Raw genomic sequence first — 12,655 nt, forward strand, 5'->3', positions numbered from 1 at the left:
CAGCACAGCAACGCCACCGCCTTTCCTAATTTTTCTGTCCCGTCTCCAAATTGAGTAGCCCCTTGGGAATATGACCTCATTTAAAATTACATCTTCAAGTTTTGTCTCCGTGAGTGCAACAATGTCTGGTGTCTGCAGCTGTATTACATCACTTAACGCCAGCATCTTCGATCTCACTCCATCTATGTTGGTGTATGCAATCTTCAGGAACTTGTTCCCCCTCTCCTTATTCTTCACTCCCCCTCTCTCTATTGATTTTGTTGGTTTGCCTTTATGTACCACTTTACAGGTCTGCCTACCCCTATCACATTGTAGAAAAAAAGAATTGATTTCTTCTTCATTCCTGCTCTCATTTAAATGTTTTGCCTCGGCGAGGTTCAGTTTCAGCTTCTCTCTATCTTCTTTTGAAAGATCTCGTCTTAACGACCACCCTTTCCCATCCTCATCACTTTGCAATTTTCTAGCATTCCTTAGTACTTCTTCCATCTGTTTGGCACCGTTTAGGGTGATCCTCAAACGTCGATCTTTCCCTTTTACGTACCTGCCTATTCTCCTGTAGTCGCACACATTCTCTATGGTTGTAAGACCTTCCACGAGGCCAACAATTTTATCTACTACTTTAGCTTCTTCTACAGCTCTTTCTGACCTAGATATTATCGCCTTTTCTTTGCAGCCAAAAATGATCAGGGACTTACTCCGATCAACTGTGTTTTGCACCAACTTCGGGTTAGATGCCAATTCTTTTCTCACTTCCAGCCTATTGTTTGTTTTATCTTGGTTGCTGCAGTGTTTGACTTCCTTTACTGCTTCTTCTATTTTTTCCTTCTCCTTGGCCACTTGTGCATAAGTGAGTTGCATATCTTTCTTGCACTGTTCTATTCCCTGTGTAACTTCCTCCATCTGTGCTGACAAAAGCTGTTTCTCCTGTTGAATTTCCTTACCTAACCTATTGTAGTCATTTATGTTTAAATTTACTTTAACTTCTTCCAAAGCTATTTTTAAGAGTTTATTTTCTTCTTCCATGGCTTTGCAATTTGTTTCCAATTGATTCTTATCCTTGCGCAAGTCTTTCACTAAACCCTCAAGACATAAAACTTTGCTATTCAAATGGTCATTACTTTCTTTCAATTTACTAATTATTTCTACATGATAGTTCACTATAGTATCTAAATTTACCAACTTGTTATGTAGACTGCTAATATCAATGCTTTCTTCATTGAATCCCTCAAAATCAAGCTCTGTTTTGTTTTTCCCCTTGCCAGTGGCCATCTTGAATGTTCTTCTCTGCACTGTAAACACTAGCGCAACTTTTTCTCATCCGATTTTTCACTTCTCTTAGCACTTTCCTGTTATCTCACCTATTTTTCAAGAGCACTATACCTTTATGTTCTCTGGGACACCACTCACTACCATCAACCTGTACTACAATACTTAGGATTGTTGAAATATGCTGGAGCTCCTCTGCTGCAAGTGTTGACCCTAGGGGTGTCACCTTTTGAATTTTTGAAGTGTGTGTGTGTGTGTGTGTGTGTGTGTGTGTGTGTGTGTGTGTGTGTGTGTGTGTGTGTGTGTGTGTGTGTGTGCGCGCGCGCGCGCGTGTGTTATCCTGTCAGTCTGTATCTGTGTGTATGTGAGGTGTACCTTCATAACGTTGAGAGCCTCGGGGGAGTCTATCAAGACACAGTGGAGCACATCGAGCATGCCGGTTCCCTCGCCGGCTGACCCCAGACGAGAAAAGAGCCAGTTGAGGCGGTGGCTGTTGGCGAACTGTGAGCAGTTGGTGTGGTTCCCCTTGATGACGGCAGCCAGCAGCTGGTAGAGGTATCCTGTCATAAAATAACACAAGTTACACATCAGCCACACAGTTATAAACCTGACCTGCACCAAAGTACTCCCAATAATACTTAGGTAAAGACTAGTTAACCACCTAGACGGGATTAGGTACGTAAACAAACAACGAAATGGCTTCATTTCCTAAATTTGAACATCAGTATTGACCGCTGTGTTAAGTATATCATGTGTACTGCTTTTGTTTACATTGTTTAAACTTTACATGTTGTTATCTTCCAAATCACTGCAGATTCTTAAAATATACCTCAGTCAGTAGTTTTGTGTACTTATGTATACCTCAAATTATTTGTAAACTTTAAGATTTGTCCAAACGCTGTGCGAGTTATTGACGTTATTATTTACCATGGTACGACACAAGTGAACACTATAAGAAGAGCTTTATTGAGTTAATTTATAGATTTAGCTTGGCATGAGTCTCAGGAGCAGTGATGTGTGTACTCACCTAATTGTGCTTGCGGGGGTTGAGCTTTGGCTCTTTGGTCCCGCCTCTCAACTGTCAATCAACAGGTGTACAGATTCCTGAGCCTATTGGGCTCTATCATATCTACATTTGAAACTGTGTATGGAGTCAGCCTCCACCACATCACTTCCTAGTGCATTCCATTTATTAACTACTCTGACACTGAAAAAAATCTTTCTAACGTCTCTGTGGCTCATCTGGGTACTAGGTTTCTACCTGTATCTCCTTGTTAGTGTCCCACCCGTGCTGAAGAGTTTGTCTTTGTCCACCCTGTCAATTCCCCTGAGAATTTTGTAGGTGGTTATCATGTCTCCCCTTACTCTTCTGTTTTCCAGGGACGTGAGGTTCAGCTCCTTTAGCCTTTCCTCGTAGCTCATACCTCTCAGTTCCGGGACGAGTCTGGTGGTATAACGCTGGATCTTCTCTAACTTTGTCTTGTGTTTAACTAGGTATGGACTCCAGGCTGGAGCTGCATACTCCAGGATTGGTCTGATATAAGTGGTATACAGGGTCCTGAACGATTCCTTACACAAGTTTCTAAAGGCAGTTCTTATGTTGGCCAGTCTAGCATATGCCGCTGATGATATCCTTTTGATGTGGGCCTCTGGGGACAGGTTCGGTGTGATATCAACCCCCAGATCTTTCTCTCTATGTGTGACACGGGAGCAGTGATGTGTGTGACATTGGAGAAGTGATGTGTGTGACACCTGAGCATGATGTGTGTGACATTGGAGAAGTGATGTGTGTGACACGGGAGCAGTGATGTGTGTGACACGGGAGCAGTGATGTGTGTGACACCTGAGCAGTGATGTGTGTGACACGGGAGCAGTGATGTGTGTGACACGGGATCAGTGATGTGTGTGACACGGGAGCAGTGATGTGTGTGACACGGGAGCAGTGATATGTGTGACACGGGATCAGTGATGTGTGTGACACGGGAGCAGTGATGTGTGTGACACGGGAGCAGTGATGTGTGTGACACGGGAGCAGTGATGTGTGTAACACGGGAGCAGTGATGTGTGTGACACGGGATCAGTGATGTGTGTGACACGGGAGCAGTGATGTGTGTGACACGGGATCAGTGATGTGTGTGACACGGGAGCAGTGATGTGTGTGACACGGGAGCAGTGATGTGTGTGACACCTGAGCAGTGATGTGTGTGACACGGGAGCAGTAATGTGTGTGACACCTGAGCAGTGATGTGTGTGACACCTGAGCAGTGATGTGTGTGACACGGGAGCAGTGATGTGTGTGACACGGGATCAGTGATGTGTGTGACACGGGATCAGTGATGTGTGTGACACGGGAGCAGTGATGTGTGTGACACGGGAGCAGTGATGTGTGTGACACCTGAGCAGTGATGTGTGTGACACGGGAGCAGTGATGTGTGTGACACGGGATCAGTGATGTGTGTGACACGGGATCAGTGATGTGTGTGACACGGGAGCAGTGATGTGTGTGACACGGGAGCAGTGATGTGTGTGACACGGGAGCAGTGATGTGTGTGACACGGGGGACAGTGATGTGTGTGACACGGGGGACAGTGATGTGTGTGACATGGGAGCAGTGATGTGTGTGACACGGGAGCAGTGATGTGTGTGACACGGGGGACAGTGATGTGTGTGACACGGGATCAGTGATGTGTGTGACACGGGGGACAGTGATGTGTGTGACACGGGAGCAGTGATGTGTGTGACACCTGAGCAGTGATGTGTGTGACACGGGGGACAGTGATGTGTGTGACACGGGAGCAGTGATGTGTGTGACACCTGAGCAGTGATGTGTGTGACACGGGGGACAGTGATGTGTGTGACACGGGAGCAGTGATGTGTGTAACACCTGAGCAGTGATGTGTGTGACACGGGAGCAGTGATGTGTGTGACACCTGAGCAGTGATGTGTGTGACACGGGGGACAGTGATGTGTGTGACACGGGAGCAGTGATGTGTGTAACACCTGAGCAGTGATGTGTGTGACACGGGGGACAGTGATGTGTGTGACACGGGAGCAGTGATGTGTGTGACACGGGGGACAGTGATGTGTGTGACACGGGATCAGTGATGTGTGTGACACGGGGGACAGTGATGTGTGTGACACGGGAGCAGTGATGTGTGTGACACGGGATCAGTGATGTGTGTGACACGGGAGCAGTGATGTGTGTGACACGGGAGCAGTGATGTGTGTGACACGGGAGCAGTGATGTGTGTGACACGGGAGCAGTGATGTGTGTGACATGGGAGCAGTGATGTGAGTGACACGGGGGACAGTGATGTGTGTGACACGGGGGACAATGATGTGTGTGACATGGGAGCAGTGATGTGTGTGACACGGGAGCAGTGATGTGTGTGACACGGGAGCAGTGATGTGTGTGACACCTGAGCAGTGATGTGTGTGACACGGGAGCAGTGATGTGTGTGACACGGGAGCAGTGATGTGTGTGACACGGGGGACAGTGATGTGTGTGACACGGGAGCAGTGATGTGTGTGACACGTGGGACAGTGATGTGTGTGACACGGGAGCAGTGATGTGTGTGACACGGGGGACAGTGATGTGTGTGACACGGGATCAGTGATGTGTGTGACACGGGAGCAGTGATGTGTGTGACACGGGAGCAGTGATGTGTGTGACACGGGGGACAGTGATGTGTGTGACACGGGGGACAGTGATGTGTGTGACATGGGAGCAGTGATGTGTGTGACACGGGGGACAGTGATGTGTGTGACACGGGGGACAGTGATGTGTGTGACATGGGAGCAGTGATGTGTGTGACACGGGGGACAGTGATGTGTGTGACACGGGAGCAGTGATGTGTGTGACACGGGGGACAGTGATGTGTGTGACATGGGAGCAGTGATGTGTGTGACACGGGAGCAGTGATGTGTGTGACACGGGAGCAGTGATGTGTGTGACACGGGGTACAGTGATGTGTGTGACACGGGAGCAGTGATGTGTGTGACACGGGGGACAGTGATGTGTGTGACACGGGGGACAGTGATGTGTGTGACACGGGGGACAGTGATGTGTGTGACACGGGAGCAGTGATGTGTGTGACACGGGAGCAGTGATGTGTGTGACACGGGAGCATTGATGTGTGTGACACGGGAGCAGTGATGTGTGTGACACGGGAGCAGTGATGTGTGTGACACAGGGCCAGTGAGAAGACTGTCAGGAAGTGTGTCGAAGACACACTTCCAGACAGCACAAGACCACATTAAGTGATGAATGGTAACTTACCATTCACTTACCTTGTGAGGTAAGTGGCTAGTCTTACCTCACTAAGATCCAAAAGGTAAATAAATATTAGTTGATAAATTGAGAGAAAAAACAAGTGTAGATGAGGAGGAAGAAAGAAAGGGTTGAGAGGTCATGGAGAAAGAGACTATGAACAAGTGAGTGCCACTGTCAGAGGGAGTAATAGAAATGATTGGTTAAGAATGACAAGGAAGTGTGTGGAGTTCCAAATATTGTTAATGAATAAGAAGGATTCCTTGGTAGGATGAGGTGGTGATATAGGCACTTGATGACAAGAAAATCCAATAGACGTTGTGGATACAAAGTGAATGAGAAAGGGAAGACAATTTAAGTATATTGGGAGCAAATATTATTAGAAAAGTTCAGATACTCAAGAACAAGAAATAAATGAGGAGATTGGGATAAACAATGAAATAACACCATAAAAGTACTGAAAGCTCTTTCAGACTAACTAAAAGAAATAAGAGGAAGACTTGGAAAGGAGGGTAACTGAGAATGAATGTTAATGATGAACATTAGAGAATGTGAAATGGTTCAGAGAAGATTTAAAGTGGCGGAGAGAATGTTGTGAATGTCTAACGGGTGGAGGCTATGAAAGAGGAGCCAGTAGGAACATAATTGGATCTGACGGTGGGAGAAGAAAGATATTATGCTTTCTGATGTATCAATGTAAGAGGTGAATATATTTATGATAAACTGAAATGTGACAAAGTTGCAGGTGCTGATGATGTATATGGAGGAATTACTAAATGTTCTGTAAAGAAAGCAATAGAGTGCATGTGGGAAATTCGGCAGAAGGCAAAAAATAAAAGCAATATGCCAGGGAACTATTTTTTTGCACTGATTTTTTAACTGTGCAAATATAGCAGAATACAGCGACTGAGAGAATGAGAGAGAGGCGTTAATTTGCTGAGTTAAGTGGGCAACGTGTATGTAAGGACACTGGCCGCAAGTGTAATAGAAATTAGTGACAAATTGATCAGTGATGAACAAAGTGGATATTGTGGTGGTGGAAGAAGGGGGGTGGATCACACGTCGGCATCAAGACACCCTTCAGAGAGAGGGAATGTTAGACACGCTGTAAGGTGTACATTGCATTTTTGGACATGGAGAAAGCATATGATAAAGTTACCAGAGAAGGAGTTTGGAGAGTAATTGGTGTGTAGAGAGTTGGCAGAATGCTACCAAAGTGCTGTGGAATGTTCCTATGTAGGAAGCAGAGCATGTGTAAGAATTATTGGTGTTATGAATGAATGAATGACTGACTAATATTAAGGTAGGTGTACATGAGAGTTGTGTGATATCTGCCCTGGTTGTTCCGTACACACATGGGTGTAATCACGAGGGAGGTCAAGGTCACAATGCCAGACACGAGTGTAAACATCGTGTAAAGACTTAATACCAGTAATTAGAGCATGACAAATTTTATGTGAACAGATGGGATAGATTTTAGAAGAAAGTAAAAGGAAGATTTGTAAATTAGTTTAAAATTGTATTGTGTTAACAGACTGTTCAAATAAAATAGGGATTCAAGTTATGGAGGTGGAGAGACAAGGAAATTCTTAATGTGACACAAAATAATGTGTGACATCAACAGTGAAATGCTGTTAGTGGTCACCGTCTTAATACCCGGGATATATGAGTGATAAAAGACGAATGTGTGTAATTAAGGACGAGAGCAGAGTCAGCTAGCGAAGAAGAGTGAGAGGCAGTGAAGGCCTTGGTTAGGAGAACTAAACGTTGAATGGATGCAGCCCGAGGTGTACATAAAGTAGTACTGTTTGTGAAACATTGTGTGGTACCATCGGTGCCATATTTATACATTAGTCTACCAAGCAACAGGGTAGGGCCTCACAAAAGCAAAGATTTTGTATATATATTTAGCACTTTGTGAAACCCTCTTCTGCAGATTTTTAACAAGGAGCCTCCAAGCTTTAAATAGCTTAGGGCCACACCATGTCTATATCCAACCCGTTCTCGCAAATTCGTAAAGTCAATATTGACTTATTAACTACGTGCATAGGTGATATACTAAACATAATAGATACCCTTAAAAAGATTCATAGAAAACACCAACCTTACCTAACCTTGTTAGTATCTTAAGATAAGCATCTTATTGCTTCGTAATTACAATTATTACTTAACCTATACCTATTATAGGTTAGGTAATAATTGTAATTACGAACCAATAAGATGCTTATCTTAACATACTAAGTAGGTTAGGTAAGGTCGGTGTTTTCTATGAATCTTTTTAAGGGTATCTATTATGTTAAGTATGTCACCTATGCACATATTTAATAAGTCAATATTGACTTATTAAATTTGCGAGAACGGGTTGCTATATCCTGAACTGGTTATGAATACGTAAATTCAAGCTTTACAGTAGAAACAACTCATAATCTACGGTATAAACAACTCATAATCTAGGGTAGAAACAACTCATAATCTAGGGTAGAAACAACTCATAATCTAGGGTAGAAACAACTCATAATCTAGGGTAGAAACAACTCATAATCTAGGGTAGAAACAACTCATAATCTAGGGTAGAAACAACTCATAATCTAGGGTAGAAACAACTCATAATCTAGGGTAGAAACAACTCATAATCTAGGGTAGAAACAACTCATAATCTAGGGTAGAAACAACTCATAATCTAGGGTAGAAACAACTCATAATCTAGGGTAGAAACAACTCATAATCTAGGGTAGAAACAACTCATAATCTAGGGTAGAAACAACTCATAATCTAGGGTAGAAACAACTCATAATCTAGGGTAGAAACAACTCATAATCTAGGGTAGAAACAACTCATAATCTAGGGTAGAAACAACTCATAATCTAGGGTAGAAACAACTCATAATCTAGGGTAGAAACAACTCATAATCTAGGGTAGAAACACTCATAATCTAGGGTAGAAACAACTCATAATCTAGGGTAGAAACAACTCATAATCTAGGGTAGAAACAACTCATAATCTAGGGTAGAAACAACTCATAATCTACGAAACAGGTCTTGAATGAGAACTTAGGAGAATGGAGTAAGAAATTAAGTGTGGAGACGTATAAATAATCAAAAATGGGCCCGAATATTACCGAGATGGGTTAGTCATGTTGCAGGAATGGATTATTGCAGACGGGGGAAGAAAGTATTTTCAAGTAATATGATGGTTTGACATGAAGTTAAAATCTGGGAATAAGTTGGGTGGACAGGGAATGAGTGCGTGAGGAAGCAGTGAGTAAATGTGTGAGGGAGAAGTGAGTGCACGAGAGAGCGGAAAGAGTGTGGGATAACATACAAGATATGGTAATGGAAAGGCTAGAGAGAAGAAGATTGGAAGGTTAAATGCATTTGTATGGTTCACGAGGATCACTATACACCTGGCCTTATAAAGCTGTAGATTGGTGCTGTTAATGAATGCTGTATAATGCTGTATATATTGCATTGTGAAAAATATAGTAAATGAAGGTGTGACAATGTAAATAACCATCTTTTTTTCATATATTACTTATTTTTACTTCGCTGAAGTCTCTTCAATGAACGAGAGATATGGAAAACTTGTAATGTATGTATGTATGAGCTAAGTAGACTTAAGTTGGCACTTATGGCAGCTAAACAGGCACTAGCTGCTCCTTGTAGCGTTGAGGAAGATAATAACAGGAGCATATAAGCAAGGACACATAAGATGTCTGTTGTCATGGGTCAAATTACTGGTTGAAACTCATCATGACGGTCACAGACCAGGCTGTGCCATAAGTAACCTGACTATAGAGACACTAGTCATTTGTTAGATAACACACAATTTGTAAGGATCAAAATGACTTTAAAATACATGTTACTTGTCTTTAAGTGAGAAAGCAGCCGTCGTAAGAGCAAGAGCCATCATGCTGGCCACACCTGATATAATATCCCAGTCGAGGCCGGCCTCCTCCCCGGCGAGAGCCACCAGGTAGCCCTGCTGGGTGATGATGGTGATCTTGTCGATGGCGTCCAGGATCAGGTGAGAATGCCTTCTTCTTGGAACAGGTCCTGGCGGTTCCTCAGGGCTCGTAGCGACACCTGCCTCTCGTTGTGTTCTGAACGACAACAATAATTACACTGCAAATTCTGTTATTTATTCCCTCGGTGAAGTTATCCCTTGTCTAGGGTGAAGCTCTTCTTATCATACAGACAAATGACATTGCAAACAATATTATCAAATATTAAACATAAAAACATAACCTGATCATCTAATGATACAAAAATATAATATAATAATAATATAATATTACTAAAATACACATGTGGTAAATATATAAAAGTTCACTCAAAAAGAAAGTAATGAAGTGAATGAGATTATTTTTATGTCTTTGATGGTGCTGGGTGGACGGGTGGGTGATGGTGCTGGGTGGACGGGTGGGTGATGGTGCTGGGTGGACGGGTGGGTGATGATGCTGGGTGGACGGGTGGTGATGGTGCTGGCTGGACGGGTGGGTGATGGTGCTGGTTGGACGGGTGGTGATGGTGCTGGGTGGACGGGTGGGTGATGGTGCTGGGTGGACGGGTGGGTGTTGGTGCTGGGTGGACGGGTGGTGATGGTGCTGGGTGGACGGGTGGGTGTTGGTGCTGGGTGGACGGGTGGGTGATGGTGCTGGGTGGACGGGTGGGTGATGGTGCTGGGTGGACGGGTGGGTGATGGTGCTGGGTGGACGGGTGGTGATGGTGCTGGGTGGACGGGTGGGTGATGGTGCTGGGTGGACGGGTGGTGATGGTGCTGGGTGGACGGGTGGGTGATGGTGCTGGGTGGACGGGTGGTGATGGTGCTGGGTGGACGGGTGGTGATGGTGCTGGGTGGACGGGTGGTGATGGTGCTGGGTGGACGGGTGGTGATGGTGCTGGGTGGACGGGTGGGTGATGGTGCTGGGTGGACGGGTGGTGTTGGTGCTGGGTGGAGATGGTGCTGGGTGGACGGGTGGGTGATGGTGCTGGGTGGACGGGTGGTGATGGTGCTTGGTGGACGGGTGGTGATGGTGCTGGGTGGACGGGTGGTGATGGTGCTGGGTGGACGGGTGGGTGTTGGTGCTGGGTGGACGGGTGGTGATGGTGCTGGGTGGACGGGTGGTGATGGTGCTGGGTGGACGGGTGGGTGTTGGTGCTGGGTGGACGGGTGGTGATGGTGCTGGGTGGACGGGTGGTGATAATGCTGGGTGGACGGGTGGGTGATGGTGCTGGGTGGACGGGTGGGTGTTGGTGCTGGGTGGACGGGGTGGGTGTTGGTGCTGGGTGGACGGGTGGGTGTTGGTGCTGGGTGGACGGGTGGGTGTTGGTGCTGGGTGGACGGGTGGTGATGGTGCTGGGTGGACGGGTGGTGATGGTGCTGGGTGGACGGGTGGTGATGGTGCTGGGTGGACGGGTGGGTGTTGGTGCTGGGTGGACGGGTGAGTGATGGTGCTGGGTGGACGGGTGGGTGATGGTGCTGGGTGGACGAGTGGGTGTTGGTGCTGGGTGGACGGGTGGTGATGGTGCTGGGTGGACGGGTGGTGATGGTGCTGGGTGGACGGGTGGTGATGGTGCTGGGTGGACGGGTGGTGTTGGTGCTGGGTGGACGGGTGGTGATGGTGCTGGGTGGACGGGTGGGTGATGGTGCTGGGTGGACGGGTGGTGATGGTGCTGGGTGGACGGGTGGTGATGGTGCTGGGTGGACGGGTGGTGATGGTGCTGGGTGGACGGGTGGTGATGGTGCTGGGTGGACGGGTGGGTGATGGTGCTGGGTGGACGGGTGGGTGTTGGTGCTGGGTGGACGGGTGGTGTTGGTGCTGGGTGGACGGGTGGTGATGGTGCTGGGTGGACGGGTGGGTGATGGTGCTGGGTGGACGGGTGGTGATGGTGCTGGGTGGACGGGTGGGTGATGGTGCTGGGTGGACGGGTGGGTGTTGGTGCTGGGTGGACGGGTGGTGTTGGTGCTGGGTGGACGGGTGGTGATGGTGCTGGGTGGACGGGTGGGTGTTGGTGCTGGGTGGACGGGAGGTGATGGTGCTGGGTGGACGGGTGGGTGATGGTGCTGGGTGGACGGGTGGGTGATGGTGCTGGGTGGACGGGTGGGTGTTGGTGCTGGGTGGACGGGTGGGTTTCTGAAATTCTGAGATTTGAAGGCCAAATCACATATCGTGAGAAAACATGAAGTAGTATCGAAATATTGGTAAAAACGAATATATATCCGTAAAATCACACTACATGAATAACGTGAAAAAAGTCACTATATTACCATATTTGAGGATTTTAACTTCAAATCATAGAGAGCGAGGTTTCGTATTATTTAGATCCAAGAAAAGACATATGACAATGTTGTTTCAAATACAAATAATAAAAATCAATGTGTTTTCATTAGAATTAACTAAAATGTTCCTGATTTTCCGTTTATATTACCGATGGAAGATATACACGTAAAACCGCTCTAATCCGGCTGAAACGTCGATATATGCAATAAAAACAGAACTTCTCCCCTTTTAAATATCTTACTCAGTATTTTAACGAGAAACAAATAGATGATTGAAAATGAAGTATTTAAGGTTATTTCTGATCAATTATGTGTTTGCATAATTTTTATCGTATATCTAATGAATTAATAACAATAAACTGAAAATTCACAAAAACGTGGAAAACGGCCTAATTCGATGATATTTTGTTTAAATCACATAAAGGAAAAGGGGATGATAATGGTCAATATATTGCTAAATTCGATGATTTTTTGTACAAAACAAAATGCAAGAAAACTTGCTTAAAAATGCAAAATTTACGAAATTCTGAGATTTGAAGGCCAAATCACATATCGTGAGAAAACATGAAGTAGTATCGAAATATTGGTAAAAACGAATATATATCCGTAAAATCACACTACATGAATAACGTGAAAAAAGTCACTATATTACCATATTTGAGGATTTTAACTTCAAATCATAGAGAGCGAGGTTTCGTATTATTTAGATCCAAGAAAAGACATATGACAATGTTGTTTCAAATACAAATAATAAAAATCAATGTGTTTTCATTAGAATTAACTAAAATGTTCCTGATTTTCCGTTTATATTACCGATGGAAGATGTACACGTAAAACCGC

At 45.4% G+C, this 12,655-nt stretch overlaps 1 protein-coding gene across 1 annotated transcript in view; it reads right to left on the bottom strand.

Annotated features, from left to right (window-relative positions):
* The window catches only part of LOC123751887 (ryanodine receptor-like), a 359,023-nt gene extending 349,181 nt beyond the window's left edge, over positions 1-9,842 (bottom strand). The window contains 4 exon segments of the mRNA XM_069306475.1: positions 1,642-1,826; positions 9,457-9,561; positions 9,564-9,657; positions 9,831-9,842. Coding sequence (XP_069162576.1) covers positions 1,642-1,826; positions 9,457-9,561; positions 9,564-9,657; positions 9,831-9,842 — 396 coding nt within the window.
* Between the last annotated feature and the right edge of the window lie 2,813 nt (positions 9,843-12,655).

This window comes from Procambarus clarkii, chromosome 58 (genome assembly GCF_040958095.1).
Source record: "Procambarus clarkii isolate CNS0578487 chromosome 58, FALCON_Pclarkii_2.0, whole genome shotgun sequence".
NCBI lineage: Eukaryota > Metazoa > Arthropoda > Malacostraca > Decapoda > Cambaridae > Procambarus > Procambarus clarkii.